Source organism: Castor canadensis, chromosome 11, assembly GCF_047511655.1.
Source record: "Castor canadensis chromosome 11, mCasCan1.hap1v2, whole genome shotgun sequence".
NCBI lineage: Eukaryota > Metazoa > Chordata > Mammalia > Rodentia > Castoridae > Castor > Castor canadensis.
In genome coordinates, this window is record NC_133396.1 from 137,784,024 (window position 1) to 137,806,817 (window position 22,794).

At 34.7% G+C, this 22,794-nt stretch overlaps 2 protein-coding genes across 3 annotated transcripts in view; one reads left to right on the plus strand and one right to left on the minus strand.

Annotated features, from left to right (window-relative positions):
* The window catches only part of Cdc73 (cell division cycle 73), a 108,216-nt gene that overhangs the window by 40,131 nt on the left and 45,291 nt on the right, over positions 1–22,794 (minus strand). The window lies entirely within an intron of this gene.
* Positions 6,174–15,426, plus strand: B3galt2 (beta-1,3-galactosyltransferase 2). Its single transcript, XM_020157839.2, has 2 exons — positions 6,174–6,875; positions 11,240–15,426. The coding sequence occupies exon 2, from the start codon at positions 11,365–11,367 to the stop codon at positions 12,631–12,633; it is 1,269 nt and encodes a 422-aa protein (XP_020013428.1). The 5' UTR covers positions 6,174–6,875; positions 11,240–11,364; the 3' UTR covers positions 12,634–15,426.

Here is a 22,794-nt window from a genome sequence, read left to right on the forward strand (position 1 = left end):
TAGTTTGGTTATTTGGTATTACAACTACACAATTTTAATTACTGGAAATATCGATATTAAGAATATTATAAACTTTAAAGCACTCAATGTTTTCCCATTTAGTGTGATTCAATAAATTTTCTGGGAAAGTTATATTAAAACAGATGTGTATGTACACATCGGTACTTGAAACAACACAGTCATACACAGGTGTACACCAAAAAAATCCAAAACCTAAAAGTCAACTGAAATGTTCTGGAACATTATAAATTCTGGAGATGTAAATAAATATGAAGCATGTGAAAAGTCAGAGAACTGTAGATAAGAGTCAAAAGTTAACTACAGGAAACGAATGAAAAAGCAGATTCAGTATGTTAATAAATAATCAAGGAACTAAAATGAAGATGAAACTATTAAAATGTTCATTTTTTAACTTTGGTTCACTAAAACTCAACTGTATTAACTACAAGACCTCATCTTGTTTATATCAATGAGATTAAAAAACATTAGAACTGTGTGAGAAATTAAAAGAATATAAAAACTAATCACAACTGGAAAGAACCAAAACTCAGCGGAACTTAAGTGCTACAACCAACTACACACGAGAGTTTATATGTGAAGAAAATAAAATCAAATGACCACATAGTATTTACTTCTAGTTATGCTGCTGTCTTTATAATGATCAATGCATTCTTTAAGGCTATCAATTCCATGAAAGAAAGGAGCCTACTGATGTAGCTCGCAGCCTCCTACAGCTTACACAGAAGAAGATGTTCAGTGTATTTGCTGAATGTAAGTGAACCCCTTACGCAACCTCTTTCAAAGCTGAGATTAAAAAAAAGTCAAACCTTCAAGTCAAACATCACCACTTCAATAATGCTGTAACCTCTGCATGTCTTTTGTTGTTGTTGTTTTGTTTTGCAAAGTTTCTTTATGGTAATGTCCCTATATCTAACTAGACTATGAGTCATACAGAAGATTGCCACATGAATTTAGAATCAAGTATGGCTAACTGCTCCCTTTTTTCTTCAAAAAATCCCTTTGGGAAAAATATTCTATTTACTTACTTCTAACACAATTTCTTTTCTTATCTACTACAGCTATTTCAATAAGAAATATGACCTAATACTAATAATTTATACTTGATGACTATGCTTCTTTGTGAAGTTCTAGGAGTTTTTTACATTTACATGAATTTACAAATTTGGTATATTTTGTCATGAATTAATAATGTTAAAATTTTAAATACCAGCAGTGTGTTGGATTTGCAGGGTGTGGAGTATGAGGTGCCTGAAACAACTTACTCAACTGACCCAGGGGCTTCCAACCCTATCAAATTCAACACACACTCTTTTTTATAAACACTTTTATTAGTTTATAACAGCTGTACAAGGTTGGGAGGGGGCTTACTGTGACATTTCCATATATGCATATATTGTACCCCGGTTTGGTTCATCACCTCCATTGTTCTCCCACTTCCTCCTCCCCCTCTTAAAATGACTCTGACAGGTTTCAATATTCCATATTCACACATGTATAGAAAGTACATCAACCACATTCACCCTCCTTTGCCCTCTTCATTTACCCTCCTCCTCCCACTACTACCCTCCCCATAACTCGGCCTGTTCTACATTCATGTCCTTCATTTTTTAAGCAACACACTCTCTAAATAAAAGAAATTCTTTATGCTGATTTCTCTAACAACCTGAAATGAAATAAACTGGTAATATAATCAACCTATGTATATATTGTTAAAAAACATACTCTTAAAGGTAAAACGTTTACAGAAATTTATGATAAAAATATGTATTTCAATATTTAACTCTCAGACATGATTACACCAAACATGATTAACCATATGCAAATACCTACATATAAAAACATATTAAATGCAACAATTGTACACAGACTGTTATGTTGTATTGGTGATTCGGTTACTAAAATATTACTGCCACAAGCAACATGAATTTTTTGGGGGCGGGTGAGACTGAGGTTTGAACTCAGGGCTTCTTGCTTACAAAGCAGGTGCTCTACCACTTGAGCCACACCTCCAATGCAGCAATGTAAATTTTTGAAATGGTGAACTACTGGCAAAGTTCAGTGCAACATAAAGTACAAACTTTCCCTGACATACACTCTAATTATATTCCTAGAATATTCAGCATGCTAAAACTCTTCAAAATATTCACTATATCACAATGATGTTTTAAGTTCATTTAATTAAAGGTTTTTCACATACAAAGACATATAATGAAACACTAAGAAGTTCTACAGAAGCCAAGCATGGTGCACACCTGTAATCCTAGCACATGGGAGGCTAAGGCAACCTAGATCTTAAAAAAAAAAAAAAAAAAAAAAAGTCCTAGTCCTACTGAACATAGAAGCAGCCTTACTATTTTACAAGGATTACCCCCACAGTATGGGATGACTACCCTCCCTACACCACCCACCTAATGCTCTACAATGCCTACTAGGGAGAACTATTCTCAGTGGTGCCCTCTTGAGAACCACGGCTCTAATCAAGAGCGTCTCTGTTACTGAGAAACCAAAGAACACACGAGGATAGGATAGTTAAGTATTTGCCAAACAATTGATTTTAAATGCTTTTATTTTCCTTTCAGATCGATAATAGTGTGTATGAATTAAGAGAGATAAAGGGTCCGTAATTAGTTCTGAAAGAGACAAATTTTGCTTTGCTTTCAAGTCAAAAGAACTTCCTAACAGCATGAGTATCTGCCACACAACTCAGTGAAGACTGAGGGAGAAAAGTGAGACAGGCAAACACTGACTCTTGTGGTCATTCTGAGATTGCTAATTTGCAATTGGCCCAATTCTTCCTTTGTGAGTTCAAAGAAAGGTAAAAACCCGTTCATATATCATCAATGGACTTTGGAGGAAAATTTTAAACTCTTAATAAACAATTTTTCTTTAAAAAGGGAAACTGTTTATTAACATTAAATAATTAAAAGTCACTTATCCAAATCTTTCATGTAATAAAAAACTGTATTTAATTATAAATTTTTTAAAGTCAAGACTGCATTTAATTTTCAATAAAAAAAAAGGGTCACAGAAAGCCCCAAATATTACTATGCAAACATTTTCTACAGACCTCAGTCTCTAGAGAATATTGTCGAATGGCAGTTTTCAGAGTGGTATGGTGCAAATTACACCAAAATATTAAGAATCTTGTCTGATACTAATGAGTACCAGTTGAAACAAGTGCCTAAATTTAAGGGTTAGCTACTCATACTAAAACACAAACAGGAGTGGAAAGCAATATAGGGAAGAGCATATTTATATCTCCCTGCTCATATTATTCAAGAATATTTGCTGCTTTGTGTCTGAAGTTTGGTTTCTCCCCATTCCTTTCTCTATCTTTTTCTTACCAAGGACATACAGCTGAACTTTTACACAATAATAGATAACGTTACTCCAGGAATTACTATGGGATAGTGAGCAACTTAAGCAGCAAGTTTAGATCTGATTCATCATGTAATAATCATCCAAAAACTACCAACTATATGAAGAGAAATAATTATGTCTACACCCAGCAGAAACTAGGAGTTAGGAGAAATTACAAAGCCCACTGTTAAATTCCAGCTCTTTAAGAGTTCTTCTAGACATTCCCAGGAAAATCCTACAATCAGCTGGACAGTTTATAGCCATAATGCACAGTGATGGATGCATATTTTTCCACCAGGCATATGTTGTAAGATTAAAAAGTAGACCTACACAAGTAACAATCACAAGCCATTTATAACTGTAAAGCTTAACAAAGTAGCTGCCAGTTTGCTGAGTCTGACAAAGAAACCTGTCGTATTTACTAAGTTAGTTTAACCATAGAATTCAAATGCTGAAAGAAAGTAAAGAAAGAACCTGGACAAGCTTGCCTAGCATAAGATTTTTACCATTTCTCTTGACTAGAAACATGGCTAGAAAAAGTCAGTAGAGGAAATTTTATCTCACATCTACTGTTTTTCTGTACTTTATGTAAAGTTTATCAGCTTAATTTAAAAAGTAAGTTGCAGAGGTACCTGTAAGTTTGGTATACATTCTGGCTAACTGTGTACTGTGCCTGGCACACATTAGTTAGTACCATTACTTAGTGATGTTTAGGAGTGTTCTTGCTGTATGAACACTTGCTCTATAGCAAGCACAGTTAAGAAAACAGCTCACTGGTAATTCAAGGCCTCAACCTAAAACTGAAAGGAGTCATTAATGAGCAGGTTATCCATGAGCTCTCCTAACACTTTAGAGCCATTATAAATCCCATGGGACTTTAAAAGAGAGCCACTCAGAAGAACTGGCAAAGGTGATGAATATGCCAGCTTACTCTGATCTGATCATTACTTGTATGAAATGCCATACCCTACCCCATAAAATATGTACAATTATTATGTAGCGATTAAATTTTTTTAATTTAAAAAAAGAACTGGTAAAAATAATTTCATCCTTCCCAGAAAGATGGGGAATGTGCTTAAATCATCCTCATGGTCCAATATCTAATAACCTGTGCCTAAATGTAAATGTTAGTATATAGTAGTGGATCAGTATGCATTTAATGAAAAAGTGAAATATAAGTATTCATTCATAACTGTGTTAATGATTCCTTGGTATACAGCGTTGGCACTGGGAAAAACTCCTCACGGTTTCTCTGGCAGTCATGTAGTTTAATGTTTAAGAACATATTATAAGAATGCAGATGGTCTTGTTTCAAAGTTCTCAGCTAGGCCTCTTTCTTATCACTAATCGGCTAGTATTTGGGTTAATTAACATCTCTTGGCAGTGGCTCTTCACTTTTAAAATGGGGGTTAAAATAAACTATCATGAAGAACAAAGGTCATTTATATCACAGCTCACATAGCACACTCAATAAACGGCCAGGGCCTCCCACCTCTTAGTCAAATCCTAGAGTAGGAATCAACAGTTCAACACGCACTTAGAAAAATCCACTTCTACTTCTGGAAAATAAGTAGGTTCATAAACATTACTCTCTTGCCTACTCTGTCTAATTAACAACAACAACAAAAAGTGTGAGTCCTGCAGTTTGAGTGACCATATGGACTAAATATCAAGGAACTTAGGTTTTAGTCCTCTCTCTCCAAAATTCAACTAAGAAAAGCTAAAGTTCTAGGCCTTAAGTTTCATACTGGTGACTTTCTTTTTTCTCTCTCACGCTTAATGTTCCTTATAAATCACACAATAAACGGGGTTCTTGAAACTACAAAGCACATTTCATCAGCAAAACTCAAAAACATTAGGACAAAAAAACTTTAAATAGTAAGAGAAAACATAAATCTTTATTCATTTGAAATAACATCATGTGGAAAACAGGTATGTACAGCTATAAACATATAGCATAAGCTCCAAAACTAGTAACTTTCTAAGAGTTACTGTCTATAAAGGAAAAACTGAGAAAAGCTATTTAAAAAAATAATAACCTACCCCAGTGTTCTTGCAGAAAAAAAGAAACAAGATACCAAAAAACCACCCTATGAGGGACTCAGAATCTAGCACCTACAAAATCTGCTTGATGGCAATGTACAGAGCCAAACGAACTATTAGGATAAGTAAACAGAATTAGGAAAATCCCACCACCAAGAAGATCCGTACACGTGTTATTATCAACTATATTATTTAGTTGGAGTCTTTGTTCTAATACATATGCAAATTTGCAGGAAAAAAATGTTGACAATAAAGGTGATTTAAAATAAAGTTTACTGCCTTCAAGAACCCTAAGAACTGTAAAGCAAAAGGAGATCCGTCCCATCACTCAAGAAGCGATTCACTGCTGCTGATTTACAAAAACTGCAGGAAATAGGGGAGAAAACTCTAAGTTACAGATGGAAGACAAAGTACTAACCAGACTTTAGCAAAATCAAGCAAATTTAGAAAAAAAAATCACTTCAAGAGCAGGAATGCACATAAGGGGTTAATGTATAGCAACCTACATATAAAAGCTGAGATTACTTATGCCCCACAGATCCTTGTAAGAAACAGAAAAGTCACCACCTAAGACAGAAAATATTTAGAAAGCCTATCCCTTAATAAAAAAAAAAAAGGAAATGAGCTGTAAAAAAAATCATAACCCTTCATTTCATAATCATACCATTTTCATATCATTCACTCATCACTACACTTCTACTGAGTATATATAATTTATCACATAGAAGCAAAATTTCTAAGCCTCTTCCCTACCTTAGGCTTTTAGTCAAAATGAATGCAAACAATCACGTGGGATTCAGCCAAGCAGTGACGTTAAATTCTGCTCTGTCAGAGAGAGCATCTGTCAAGCCCACATTTAAACTGCTGCCTGCCTGTGCAGCAGCTGAGGAACCGTGGATTTCATATTATATAGACTAAAACCCCAGGAAAACTGCTCAAAAAATCTTTCTGCAGCTGCCAGGCAACAACGAAAGAAGAGAGGTAAATTCTTTTCTATTCCAATACAACCAAAGCCCTAGACTGTGGCTCTGCCGCTTTACATTGCAGCTCAGTGTTATCACTAGAAATATGGATACTGGGAAAAGAACACAGCACTGCATTGTCCAGCCAGGAAAACAGCAGATGTAAAAAGCTTCAATGCATCAACTGTCGGGAAGAGTCAACAGTGCTCCAAATACAACGGACAACTACCACTCTTTTGTTTAAAGGAAGAAAGAGAAAATGAAAGAAAAGGAAAATCTCAGAAGACTAGGACCCATATGAACAAGGAGGGTAACTCAAAGAAAGGCAGACAGATGGACACTTTGGATACTGTGAAAAGCAATCGCAGGAGGCAGACTGTTGGGGGATGTGCGCATGTTCGATAGCATCTTTTTTGCTGAAGTGATGGCGTGCCAAAAGTATTTTCAGTGGGCATAATCCTCTCCACATAAATGGCCTGACCAAGGAAGGTATGTTGATATCTTGTGTATGATATTCGTTTAAATGTGTTAGCTTTATATAGCCTGGAGGCACTAATACTTGATAAACAAGTTCATACAGTTCACTGCCCTTGAAACTATGAAAGGGTTTCTAAATACATGATTTTAAATTTTGTTATGTTTTAAAAACATCTATCACTGCTTTATTCAACTAAATATGTAGCTTGGAGTAATTCTGGATTAGAGACAGAGGAAAAAGCAAATAGTAACTAGATGTACTTAAAGGATTCTCTGAGAAAATAAACTTAAAAAAAGATTTGTAGCCCTTTCCAGAAAACATAACGATCCTCTACCAAATTAGGTCAGATTGAATCCTTGTCTAGTAAATTAAAGAGCACTCTTTAAAATGGCTATCAGTAGACAATGCAGTGAAATTACATTAAATAGTATCAAATATGATCTTAATATTATGAGCTTTTAAAACAAATCTTAACAGCCTATAGTAATGAAATCTTCCCTCCAATACCTATTCCCCAAATAAATATAATGAACATAAATAATCTAAAAGTATATCAACAAAATTTTAACTATTACTGAGCTAGAAGATCCTAAAAGGAAAACATTAGTATAGGATCACATAAGGTTGTATGAGTTTATTCACAGCATAACACCACAGTAGAGTTACATGTTATTACAGTATCATAACTTTAAACAAAGAGATATTTTAAAAATTGGTAAAAATTGCCCTATTTGAAATACTAAGCTTTTATTTTCAGCAACAGACTATTCTAAATGATCAAATCTAAAATTGTTCCCGGAGATCATTTTTAGAGTGAAATTCAAAAGCATAACCTAAAAATACTTTGGTATGAAAATACCCACTGAGAGCAATACAAGGTCAAAAAATAAATACAAGTGTAGATGGTGTGCTTCTAGGTTGCATTAATCTATAGTAATGAATTCCTGCCACTGTGTGTATACAGGACACAGATAAACCAAATGAACTATTTTAGCAACAATCCTCATCAGAATGGCAATTCAGAGCTCAAGAACTCAAAGATATTCCTAAAATTTTACAAACCTATCAGGATCTTCATTTTTTCCTCAGCCTCCTACAACTCACTGGACTATCGCTTTAAGCGTAAAAGGCAAATATTTTTAAGATACATAAGCACTGCATTCCAGAATTAAGATTAAATAAGCCCAACATCAATTCTCAATCATAAACATGAATTTTTATCCTGATAGGATTTTTTAAAAACCAGACAATATTAAACAAAATCGTGTGATTACAAAAACCAAGTCCCTGTGGTACCTTTATCAATGTGAAGTCACCAAACCAAAGGGTAGAAGTTTTTCTGTTAAAGAACCACTTAAATCTAGAGTTTTCTAAAAAACTAAATCAAATGATAAAAACTATGCATGTGTGTGTGTGGTGAGCCACATTTTACAGTGTTATTATTCTCCTGAACTTTGAAAATACCATTAAAACGTAAGTACAGCAGATAAACCTATTTCCATTCTGAAAACATAAAATGCAAAACTATTTTGTATGCTAAGATATTTGGCTTTCTTAACTTGCTCTCACTGCTCAAAAATTAAGGCAAGCATTAAAGTGGGGAGTAATTTTGCCATTTAATAAAAGGAGAAATATTTACTTCAATTTTATTTTCTTTTTAACAGAAAAATTATGACAAATATCTGAAGAACTTTCAACAATTAATTTTAAAGCTACAGACATGAGTTTCATTTATCAATGGGAGATTAACAAACAGGTAGACATGGATTTCAAGTTTCTACAGATGAATATTTACAAACATACAACTATCATCAAATTTAAATTAAGGTGTATCTCCATTACACAGTGTTATAAAATTATATTAAGCCCAAAATTATGTACTTATGCTACATTACAATGTAATCATTTACTCTCTTCTGTAACAAAGAAGCACTTTGGAGATCACTTTGGGTATATTGTTTTCATGAAAATAATGTAACTTATTACTATAATAGTTACCTTGATTCACTTCTTCAGTCTTTTACTCAAACATTCATTCAAATATCTGACCTTATGTTTATTGCTTCTTAAACCATAAATTTACACTTGTAAAAGATGTAAGTAATTAGACAGCAACCAGATTCTAAATATTTTATCAACAGAAAGCTGCTACATTATGTTTGGAATAGTGATACAGATTTTTAAAAAAACTTAAAAAGTAACTTTTGTTCCTTCTAAATTCATTCTCTCTCTCTCTCTCTCTCTCTCTCCCACCCTCCCTTCTTCTCCCCCAACCTCGCTCCCTCTCATAATCTACCAGTCTCTTTACAGGAGGGGTTGTTAGTATATACCAAATATATCATTTTCTAATAAAAGCTTAAAAGCAGTTTCCTGGTCTAAACAGAATGTCAACTATTGATACACAGGCAGGATAATATTGAGCTCCTAAGTCAGAAATGTTCAGCACCAATATTTCCAACTTATCTCATGGCAGAACTATGATACAGAGAATAGCTTTGGTCTTTATTATAGTAAGTTTAAAATTCATGTAAGTAGACTATAGTAGCAAACTAGATTTTTTTCAAGTTCCAATCTTTAAAAATCACTATATATATATATATATATATATATATATATATATATATACGTATCAAAGTGATTCAATAATTTTTTATGTTTGAGATAAATTGCTAAAATTGCTAAAAGCACTATTTAATGTCAGAAACTATAAATTGTCAAATGCTGGTGCCTGTACTGTTACACTTTCGAAATTCAAATTCCCACCTACTTGCTCCTCCTAGTGGCTGCTACTAGAATAATACTTTCATTCACATACATCTAACAATTTCAATCAATATTTTCAAGGTACCTAGCACTATGTATGTGAAATTTACTCTACAATTATGCAACTGTAAGAAGATTTACATGTGAATGCTATTTTTCCTAAAAAATAAATTTCATGTCAAGGTTGAGTGAATTTTTAATTCACCACGCGTTACTCAATATCACAGGCTAAACAAACACATGCAATTACACATATAAGTTGAAATAAACAAATGTTCCCATATTAAAATCTTACTAGTTTTCCTTTGCTTGAAGAATGAAGTTTCAGTACAGAATTGAAAAATCAAAACTATACATTTATTAGCCTTCCTTTCCCCAAAATTAGTTTCTCTTCCTTTTGAAATTCAAACTACAGTTAAGTCTATGCCTCTACCCCTTCTTCTTGGTCCAGAAAATCTAAGAACAGGAAAACAACTAAGAACAAACACGAATAAGTCTGTGTTATACACTGAAAAACCATTTTTAAACTAGCCAGTTTCTGACATGTGGCATCAAAAACCTCCCCCGCTGACACTTCAAACTTGTTTAAATCTGGGGCTCTCAGTGGTGGGCTGCTAAAACACCTACAAATTTAATGCACTCTGCATGCAAATTCCAGCGCAACTCCAGAATGCTTTAAAATATAATAGGTGAAAATTAAGATTTTACATAGTTGGATATGACAGTAGCTACTAACTATATTTTGTAAGAAGACCAGAAAAACTGTTCCAAATGTATGTGATAGTCCTTTGCCAAAACCATAGATAAAGATAATTACTTACTATATTTTAAAATTGATCTTAAGTCTACATAACGACAGTAATCTTCTGATACTTCTGAATATTTCCTATTTGAAGTGGAAGGTTAAAATTAGAAAAAGAGCACTTGCAAATGTTAAACATTTATTACAGTTTAAAAATCCTACACTGAAGTTACTGGACCCTGAAAATTAGTTTTGACAGGTGCATCTTCTCATTGACTTTCTCAACGCAGCAGGGGCCAATGGAAACATGCCAAGCAGTGAACTGTGACTAACAGAACTCTGCCATAGTCAACCTTGCCCCGTCTGTCCCACAACTGATACATGACCATTTTACAAAGAAGGCCACTGACCGGGCACCATACCATCGATGGTGTGTCAAATCAATTTTAATTAATGCCAATAAATTTCCCATCTGCTCTCAAGGCCTTCTTACACAGCCTTTGTCAGGATTCTAGTAACATTTTTCTCTTCTACATATATACAACTTTTAAATCTTCAATTTCGATCATTAAACTACAAATGACCAAAGTTGCTGAGACAAATAAGTGGAAAAAACTGATCCACTACCATCTTTAAAGTGCTCATGTGCCACACACAAAAAAAGTATTTTTAAAGAAACTAATTCTGTTCTCAGATATGTTGTTCTATTGCCACAAAAATAAAATAAATTATAAGCTTTGTTTCTGAGTTATCCTATTTTCACAGCTTAAGAAATTCCTATTTTCCTTAATTTCATTAGTTTTCAGAGTCCCTTTCAGACAATTTTGTGAGATTTGGCGTTTTGTAAGCCTTTATGCTTCATCTTTGTAGAATGACTGCGAGGGACACAACGTGACTGAATTAGAAAAAGATGATCAAAGAATAGTATTGAATCAGGAGAAGAAAACAGTATTTTGGACCACCAATCTCATATAGCATTACCGGATATTTACAACATGCTTCAGTGGAGGAGAAGACACTGCTGCTTTGCAAAGATGACCTGGAATGCTAAGAGGTCCCTGTTCCGTACCCATCTTATTGGGGTACTGTCTCTAGTGTTTCTTTTTGCTATGTTTTTGTTTTTCAATCATCATGACTGGCTGCCAGGTAGAGCTGGATTCAAAGAAAACCCTGTGACATATACTTTCCGAGGATTTCGTTCTACAAAAAGTGAGACAAACCACAGCTCCTTTCGGAACATTTGGAAAGAAACAGTTCCTCAGACTCTGAGGCCTCAAACAGCAACTAACTCCAACAACACAGACCTATCACCACAAGGCGTTACAGGGCTGGAGAATACACTTGGTGCCAATGGAAGTATTTACAGTGAAAAGGGGACTAGACATCCAAATTCTTACCACTTCAAATATATTATCAATGAACCTGAAAAATGCCAGGAGAAAAGTCCTTTTTTAATACTACTAATTGCTGCAGAACCTGGACAAATAGAAGCTAGAAGGGCGATTCGACAAACTTGGGGCAACGAAAGCTTAGCACCTGGTATCCAAATCACACGGATCTTTTTGCTGGGCCTAAGTATTAAGATAAATGGCTACCTTCAACACGCAATCCTGGAAGAGAGCAAACAGTACCATGATATCATTCAACAGGAATACCTAGATACATACTATAATTTGACTATTAAAACACTAATGGGCATGAACTGGGTGGCAACATACTGCCCACACATTCCATATGTTATGAAAACTGACAGTGACATGTTTGTCAACACTGAATATTTAATACATAAGTTACTGAAGCCAGACCTGCCTCCTAGACATAACTATTTTACTGGGTACCTAATGAGAGGATATGCACCCAATCGAAACAAAGACAGCAAGTGGTACATGCCACCAGACCTCTACCCAAGTGAGCGTTACCCTGTCTTCTGTTCTGGAACTGGTTATGTTTTCTCTGGAGATCTGGCAGAAAAGATATTCAAAGTTTCCTTAGGTATCCGTCGTTTGCACTTGGAGGATGTGTATGTAGGAATCTGTCTTGCCAAGTTGAGAATTGATCCTGTGCCCCCTCCCAATGAGTTTGTGTTCAATCACTGGCGAGTTTCTTATTCAAGCTGTAAATACAGCCACCTAATTACCTCTCATCAGTTCCAGCCTAGTGAGCTGATAAAATACTGGAACCATTTACAACAAAATAAGCACAATGCCTGTGCCAACGCAGCAAAGGAAAAGGCAGGCAGGTATCGTCACCGTAAACTACACTAGGAAAGACTATTTTTGTTTAAGTGTGCAATCTGTAAATTGCTCAAAGCATGTATAGTTAAAACCAATTACATCCATAGGACAAGTTTTAGTTAAAACTCTTCACATAAAGGAATTCGAAAAATATTTTTTTAATTTCTGAAGAAAGTAATTCTTAAAACTGCATTACATGACAAAAAGGTATCCAAACTGTATTAAAAGCTGTGTAAGGGACTGTGTGTACTAACATGCAATAACAAGCATGCATACATCAATGGTTCAAGTCTTATGTTCAGGGCCAATGAACTGTCTGTACACATTTACCACATAAATTTTAATTTAAGAAATGAAGACGGGCAAAAGACTTCAGTTTAGATTTATTTTTCATTTCAACACATAATTCAATGTAAATAAAGTATTATTATCAACTTTAAGGAAACTTTGTAACTGTGCAAAGGACAAATTTTATGACCTGACTATTATAGGGTTCTAAAAACTTACTCTCCACGCATTAAGATTTTGGTTGCGTTACTCCATAAACTCATTCATGACACTCAGATGCTTCATCTCATCTAAGTATTTACTTTTTAAAAGTAATTGATACTTGATTTTAATTTTTTATTAATACATATTGGGGAAAATTATTTTGACATGTGGTAAAATATGAGAAAAATTATTGTGTCTCAGGCTCAAGTTTTTATTTTAAAAGTTATTAAATGTTTCAAAATAATAATATATTTTGCTTCCTCATTGGTGTTAAGGACCAAATTAGTATTTCAATGAGTTTTAGATCAAATACTGCACTCTTCAAGGGTGTTACCATTTAACTTCAACCCCATATGACTTCGAGTATACCTGTGAAAATAGGTCAGGCTCCTCTCACAAGCAAAAGAAATCACTTAAAGGCACAAAGATGTACTGTTGAAAAGAGATGCACAATACCATAGCAGTTTCATTCAATACATTTTTAAAGATGCATGGCTGCCAAACTGCAACACACAGGAAGTTTATTTCCTGGTAGTAGGTGCACACATGCCATACTTAAATCATTTCATAGCACCTATTTCTCTGAGTGCCACATTTACAAATCTACAGTTTTTAATTTGGTAGATGACAAATATTCTATATCACCAACTAAATTCCTTTTTGGGAAGGACTGAGGAAAAAGCTACAAATATTTGATGAACACTCCATTCTAGAATGAACAATGTATACAATGCACTTTTATCAAGTTTTTAATAAAAAATGTAAACAAACAAAAAAAAAGCCTTCTCTGAGTGTCATGAAGCAAATATTCTCACAATAATTTTGTTTGGCTCCATCAGGCATTTAATTATATCAAGAAATACTAACTTACCACTAACTTTAATAGTGTTTTTATTCCATAATGTAAATCTATCATTCTTAATTATATGAAGAAGCTTATCTCAATTCTACTAGTTTCAAATCACCAAAGATGTTTGTGTTTATTATTTAATATTCTGAACTCTATTTAGAACCAATTTATCTCCAATTTTCAAAACAACAGCATCTATTCTGTATCAAGTAATTCTAAAAAGTGAGTTCTGAAACATACCCAAGCTCTGGGTTCAAGCCTATTTTTCCCTTGATTTATTGTATGTATTATAGAATAAGCAACATTACTAAGCAAAACTCAAACATAACCCCCAATCAGATCAGTACTTGATGAAATACAAAAAGAATCTTCCTATTCATGTGGAATGATTCCTTCTGCTTTCTAACTCAGTTTAAAACGGAAGGAGCACGTGTGTGTATGCACAGGTGTGTAAACAGAAACAGAACCCAAGTTCTGTACAAGTTATGGTTATTCTAGTGCAGATCTTTTAAAAATAGTATTTTTCTTCTGGGAAAATCCAAGTTCAAAATGGCCTTTGAAAAAAGAATACTTAACAGACACTTAAATTCCTATCTCAGGTATCAACTCTAAATCATCTCCATAATTCTAATAATTCTGTCTTGAAAATGGTAATACAATGGCATTCAGGATCTTCAAAAGGGAATTAGACCAGTGAAATTCCTTAGTAATGTTGAGAACCCCTATTTGGCCTGGCATGGCGGCACACTCAGAAGACTGAGGAGATTCACCAAGCTCAAGGCCAGCCTGGGCTAAATACTGAGACTCTGCCTCACAAACAAGCAAAGAAAAAAAAGAAAAAAGAAAAAAAACTTATTTTAAAATAAATATTCTATTTATTTTGACATTTCACTTTCAACAATATGCAAGTTATTTATTTTTTTTGGTGGGACTGAGGTACTTCATGATTGCAAAGCAGGATTTCTACCACTTGAGCCACACCTCCAGTCCCCACAAGTTAATTTCTCAAGCAAAATAAGCTGATATTTAAATATCTTACCAATTGTTAATTTTGTCTTCTTTATCCTCACATAATGTGATTTTTGTATGCATGAAAATATAATTGTAAATGACGACACTGGATTTGGTCAAAGAAAAGATTACAGGATCAACTAGGTAATTCTTTTTTTTTTTTTGCTCCCGGTACTGGGGCTTGAACTCAGGGACTACACCTTGAGCTGCTCCACCAGCCTTTTTTATGTCTGGTATTTTCAAGATAGGGTCTTGCGACCTATTTGCCTGGGCTGGCTTCAAACCACAATCTTCCTGATCTCTGCCTCTTGAGTAGCTAGGATTATGAAACCCAGCTTCAACTAGGTAATTCTTATGCTCAAAATGTTAACATATATTTTAGACTATGAAAATACCAAAATTGTCAATACTTACAACACTAGCTTATTTTGAACGAGATTAGATGTAATGAAATTCTATGTCAACTAAAATATTCAAGTTTCTCCTTACCTCTTCTTTTGTATGTAGCATAATCACATACACTCTCACCTGAAACCTTATTAATACTATTTCCAGGAAATCCTACAAAAAGAATACCAAGAACAGCAGCAGGAATTCTGTGCTCATTACAGAAGCAGTGTACTTGGTGCTGTGTTAAAGCGCATTACATACATCATCTCATAGGATGTTCATAAGCACCACTAAGAAATGGGAAAGAAAAATTCATGCAAGAGGTTAAACCCGCAAGACCACAAAGCTGGTAAAAGCAGGTTTCCACTTCAAAGAACCATTACGCTGTTCTGCTAGATGGTTCATACATGACAGTGCTAAAAGCGCAACAAACCTAAGCAAAACTGCCTATTCTGGTCACCCATTCTGTGATTGTTTCACTCTGTGCCAGGGCTTTTAGGCTTCACAGCCATTTCACATACCACAGTATGGCACCAGATGTTAGGAGCAAATAAAGAGATGGTAAAGGAGAGGACAGCTGGTCCTCCAGTTCTTTTCTCTTCTCCTTTGCAGTTGTTGATGAGAATGGACTAGAATCTTTGAAAAGCATGTGCGTTACTACTTATCTTTGGCCAAGAGTTAAGAGGTGCATGTGTACATCTGTGAATAGTGGGCAGGCAGAACTGAGAGATTATAAAACATGCCTCTTTTGAGGCACAACTGGTAAGTTTTAATAGACAAAGTGTCACTGCATTTATCCACCTACTATTTCATGGGGAGGTGGTAAAGCCACTTTTGTAAAGCCAGCTGGTTCAGGTAAAGTCCTCCCAACTTCTATTTTTAATACTAAGCTAGAAAATGATTCAATTAATATAGACTTAGAAGAAAAAAATCTCCATTTACATATATTTCTAAAATACCCTAAAGTATCAGTGTATTGCTAGATACTATTTGCGAAAGACAGGTAATGTACATCATATACTAAAATGGGACATTCTTTCGGGAAGAAACCTGTCACTGTACACTCTACCCTCTTGTAAGCAGGAAGCAACTACAGACCTTTCTGCTCTCAAAATACAACTTGGTAGGGGGAAATAAAAATTGCTTCTGTCTACACAAAATTATTTCCTCTCCCTTTACCACAGCAAATGACCAAAGCACAAGTGAAGCCAATGCATCCAACTACACCCATGTATTTATTGACATAACTACTTCAACTGAAATAATAATTTTAAACTGAACTCCACAAATTCAACATTTAATCTCACATCAAATAGTAGCCTAAATACGGAAAAAAATGAAAACAGATCACCAGCATCATAGAAATATTAAACACAAAGCTATAACATTATATAAAATATTAAATTCATGCTTCTGTAAATGAATTTCAATTAAATGCTTAAAAGACACTAATTTAGATAACATAATAAAACTAATAAGGTTTTGTACCATTATCATAATTAAAGTGTTATTAAAACTATATCTGAATACAAATAAACAGAATACATGACATCCTGATGGAATGAGAATTTTCTAACATGGCTGAAGGTTTGAGGAAAGCTAATAAAATCACATTATAATGACCACAACAAATTTATTTAAAAGCATTTAAGAAAGTCTGTTAGTTATTATTTTTTAAATACTCAGATAATTAAGACCAGAAAAATCATCTCAAACAATATTCTACTAGCCAAAATCATACCCATAAAGAAAATTAACAATAGGAGTAAGGACGCCCTAAGTCTAAAGGCCATCATCACACAGTTCTGTAATTTAAAAATCAAATTCCTTTCCTCAGATATCTAGGGACTAAGTAGCAGAACCAAAAGAAGGGTACTCTAGAGCCCTGCTTTGTCTGTAACAGCACCTGCACATTTGTATCTTAAATGAAGTGGGGCCTTATGAATGTTCATTTAAAAAAAAGAAAGAAAGAAAGATGGAGACTACCTCAATGATTCTTGAATTGAAATAACTATTACAGAAAGAAAAACTTACATATGAAATATCAAAAGAATCCACTGATTTAATGAATAAAAACATCATCAGTCAACAAAAATTAGGATGCTAAAGTAAAAGCCTTCCCATATATTACACAACAGATATGGAACCAATTTACTCCGCAACAATGACATTTGAAAAACAAGGAATCATAACGAAAAGTGGGAATTCCTATGGAGAAAACTAAACATTTACCAAGAGGTATAAAAATTCTGAAAATAAAAGAAGAGACCGTTTTTGGATAACAAGAACAGTATTTTTTGAAAAATGGAAAATCTTCCCCAATTAATATGCTTTGTCCATGTACATGAAGGAAGCTGGTATGACTTATAGGATAAGAATAACCAAATCTTTGTTTGCTTGTTTGTTTGTGTGGTGTCTTGCACATGCAAGGTGAGGGCTCTACCACTGAACTATGATCCCAGCCCCAACCAACCAAATCTTGGATGAATTTTTTTTTACATTTTTAGTATATGCAAATGAAGATCACAACATTATAGAGAAGGAATACACACCTAAGAAAATACTGTAAATGCTAAGAAGTTTCTGCTATAAAGCAACAATGATTTTGACATGTACAAGAATTAGGCAGCCAGATCAAGAAAATAATTACAACGGAATATATCAATATACATACTCGCTTAATCATGAGCAAACTAGAATTTAACAGATTATTCAATTATCCCTTATCCAATAAAAATTGGCTAATGTTTGGGATTTAATGTTTAGGATTCAAGTTACATCCTCACAATTAACTTCCATTATTACAGCAATAAGATTCCAGATAATATACAAAACCCTACATTAATAACTATAAAATCATTTCTATCACTAACCTTTTTAATATGGAAATGGCAGGTAACTTCTTTAATCAATCACACAGTACAAAACTGGGGGGGGGGAATCACAAAGATACACAGAATAGTAATTTCTATAAAAACAAAATGAACTTCCACCAAAAACAAAAGACAAAAGGAAAGAAGGGCACAGAGGGGTCTGCCTGTAGTCCGAACTACTCAGGAGGGTAAGGCAAGAGAAGCACTTGAGCCCAGGAGCTCCAGGCCAGCCCAGACAAATTATCCAAAAATTTTTTTAAAAACGGACAAGAGACAAATTTTAAGACATTGAGAAAATAGTCTTAGTTAGCTTCCCCCAAAAAAATGTAAATCAGGATAGAAAACAATGAGCAGTATATGGTTCATACTGTACCATCAGAACCATATGCATCACAGAAAATAAATATACAAAAATAGGAATCGTGGTGGTTTCTGAACATGAGTAATTACTTCCTCAATTTTTTTATTTTTTCATAGAAAAGTGAAAAAGTCAAGCCAACGAGCATTATATAAGTTTATACTGTATCTTGTGTGATTATTACATATGCATTGTTCACTAAATCTACTGTAATTTCATCAAATGTTAAATAAATTCTGAATATTTACTTCCTAGAGCTGAAGGATGATAATCAAAATCTTAATAAAGTAACTAGACTGGAAAATCTTTAAAAGACACTTTTTTCAATCATTCATCAAACATTTTTGAGAGCTTATTTGCCAGAAGCTGACATGATGATAACCATACAAAACATGCTACTTTTAACAAATGCCATCCATATAACTGCACAGCCAAAGGAAAAGGGGCTTAGATACATTCTTCAACCATATGAGAATAATTTTCAAATAGGTCAAGCAAAGATTTAAATGTAAATAACAAAACAAACCAGTTCTTGAAGAAGGAAAAGTGAGTTCTTTTGCAACTTGGAAAAAGGGGAAACTTCTCTAACTATGCAAAATCAGAAATAAGATTTACAAATATGATTATATAAAAATGTGGAGAAAATTATTTGCATAGCAATTAAAAATCAATAAAATTAGAAGTCAAATGAAAATCCAGGAACAGATATTTATAATCTAAGGTTTATAGTCCCAATGTATTAAAAGAGAGAGAGAAAGAGAAAATGACCACCACCACCACCACCACCACCCTGTTAGAAAACAGGCAAAAATACACTAAGAGTTTACAGAAGCAAAAAAAAAAAGAGTTTACACTAAGAGTTTGAGATACATACTAAACCACACCAAGAAGCAGGTCTCAAAAATGGTAACAACTATTAATGAAGATAATTTGGTAAAATCCAGCAAAATTAGATAAGCATTTACCCCTTTGTGCTGCAATTCTGCACATAGAAATCTCTCCCCAGTTACAGTCATAACAACGAGAAACAAAGTAGGCACAAACCTAGTAACTGAGACAGGATTTATAAGCAGTAGAAGACAGAAAACAACCTGAATGTCTGTCTACATGGGATAGTTTAAATAAACAGGGGTATACCACAACGTATCTGGAATACGCACCCCTACCGGGATATATTCTAAGGAAAAAATAATAGCACACAACTACCATATGGTAAAGTGTACTATTAGTATTACTATCTTGAAGTTATTAAAATATTGCCAGTGTAAACAAGAAACTACATCAAATTGATTAAGAAATGATAAGGACTGAATTGTGGCTCCACAAAATGCATACATTAAAGCTCCAAACCCCAATGTGATGTTATTTGAAGGTGAGGCCTTTGAAATATAATCAGAAGTAGATGAGATTATAGGAATGCCCCCATGATGGGATTAGAATTTGGGAGGGGAAGGAAGTGTGTGAGGCATGCACTTGGGTGTGCCACCCCTCAGGCTCAGAAGAAATGCAAAGAATTTAAGTAAACACTATGTTGAGACTCTTAATCTCATGGATGTAGGCTTGAGCCCCATTTTGAGCATATTCCTTTTGCTTTGCTAATGGTGGCTCATGCCTATAATCCTAACTACTTTATAGGCTGAGATTAGAACTATCACAATTCAAGGCCTACTCAGACAAACAGTTCTTGAGACCAGATCTCCAAATTAACCAGACAAAATGGACTAATGTTGGAGGTGTGGCTAGAGCAGTAGAGCGCCTATTTTGCAAGTGCAAAACTGAGTTCGAACCCCAAGTTCAACAAAAAAAAAGAAAAAGAAGTATCAATCTAGACCAGGTGCAGTGTCTCAGGCCTGTAATTCTAGCCACTCAAGAGGAAGACATCAAGAGGATCATGGTATGAGACCAGCCCAGGCAAAAAATTCACAAGACCCCATCACAACCGATGTCTGGGCACATGGTGCACACCTGTCATCCCAGCTACTCAGCAAAGTGTAAATAGGAGGATTGTTCCAAGCTGCCGTAAGCATAACAGCAAGACCCTATCCCAAAAATTACCAATACAACAAGGGTTGGCAGAGTAGCTCAACTCAAGTGGTAGAGCAGCTGCCTAGCAAGCCTGAAGCCCTGAGTTCAACACCCACTCCCAACATCACCAATATGTATACACACAGCTTTAATCAGCTGGCAAATAACATTCTTAATGTCCAGTTTACAGTCCCTAGATAGTACTTCCTAAAAAAATAACCATACACCTTTGTAGAAATAGTTAATTCCAGCTCTCAAGTAGAAAATGTGCAAGATAAGCATGCCAGAAATCAAGTAGGAGAGATTAATGAAATAATGTCAAAACATCCTTAGAAGCATGGTGCTGGTAGCTCACTCCTGTAATCATAGCAACATAAGAGACTGAGATCAGGAGGATCTAAGTACAAAGGCAGCTTAGGCAAATAGTTCACAAGACTCCCCATCACCAAAAATAACCAGAGCAAGATGGTCTGAAGTGTGGCTCAAACAGAAGAGCAACTACTTTGCAAGAAAATCAACTGAAAAATACGTACAAATCTGAGTTCATAACAGTAACTAAAGAAAATTCTGTCCACAAGATACAAAGGAATTGATTCTTTATTCGAAAAACTGACAAAGGCCACTATTTTGAATAAACTTGTAGTTGAGGCAGAAAGGAAAAAACTACAGTAAAATATTTTCTATATAGAAAACATACTTCATGCATATAAACATATATCCAAATGTATTATGTATATACACAGACATACACAGGTGAAAAATAGAAACTTTCAAGATTCCTTCCAGAGAAAAGGGCATCAGGAACTAGAGAAAAGGTTAGATCAAAAAGAATTAACCTAGAAGGTAACACACATGCACAGGAAATTAATAAGAGTCAACTCCCTGTATAGCTATCCTTATCTCAACCAGCAAAAACCCTTGTTCCTTCCTATTATTGCTTATACTCTCTCTACAACAAAATTAGAGATAAGGGCAAAATAGTTTCTGCCGGGTATAGAGGGGGTGGGGGGAGATGGAGGGGGTGGAGTGGGTGGTAAGGGAGGAGGTGGGGGCAGGGGGGAGAAATGACCCAAGCCTTGTATGCACATATGAATAATAAAACAATAAAAAAAAAGATTCCTTCCAGAATTATTTCATACTCCAAATGATTTACTTTAAGAAAATCCTTTCAATTAACTTTCCTTATGAACTGGCTTACATATATATGCTTGCTCATCACAGGGCTGTGGAAAGCAAAGGCACTAAAAAGGAACCAACATCACTTATTCTTATTCTCAAGCACACCACTAAGGACCACAGACAGGGTTAAAGAAAATAATGAGTGTAGGTGGGTTTGTTATACATAAACACACATTTTGACAGATAAAAGGAAAATGACAGAACCACAGGGAAAGCTGAACACTGGGGGTGGGGGGGAGAATACAACAGGGAATGGGACTCAAATTAGGAACACCATTATGTCTTGAGGGCAGAGAAGAACCATCTTTCTCAAGCAGTAGCAAAGTTTACCCAAAACTCCGGGTTAGGATAGAAACATAGAAACAGCATGAACCTGCTAAGATGAGCTATTATTCAGTCATTTTTTTAAAGACTGAAATTAAGTCTATCAGATTTGAGTCCCTGCTGTGAAGAGTGATTCCCAAACTCCACTCCCATAGAAAACTAGTTTCATCTGCTAGAGATAGAATACTCCTGAATGAGTCATAATCTGTTTTAAATCGTAGAAAATTCCCAACAGTGGAAGATTACTTTTGGGAAGCTGCTCCACCCAATTTAGAGCAACCTGGTAAGACTGTTAGTCAAGGTACCCTGCCTTGCTCCAGCAAGCTAAGATAATCAGAACTGTCCTAGTGAGGACATGAACCTTGAGGGGAAACAAGCACACACACACACAGAAAAATGTCTGAAATGAATTCATTTAAACTTCAGTATGCTGGAGAAATTATCCAGTAACTCCTGCTACCTGATCCCCAGGGTTAGGGCTCCTGTTCCTTGGAACACTTGGCTCTTAAACTTTATGGCTTCCCCACCTTTTTTTGCTTGCTTGCTTGCTTGCTTCAGTTAAGTCCATTTTTGTTTGTAACCAAAGAATACTAACTAAGGAAAACCAATGGCAAATTCTGCAGTAAATAAAATTATTCCTAGCTCCTCTGAGGATTCCATAGTGCTCTGTAATACCATGCCCTCTGTGT

Coding starts and splice junctions, on each gene's coding strand:
- B3galt2 (XM_020157839.2), top strand. CDS start 11,365: ATGCTTCAGTGGAGGAGAAGACACTGCTGCTTTGCAAAGATGACCTGG.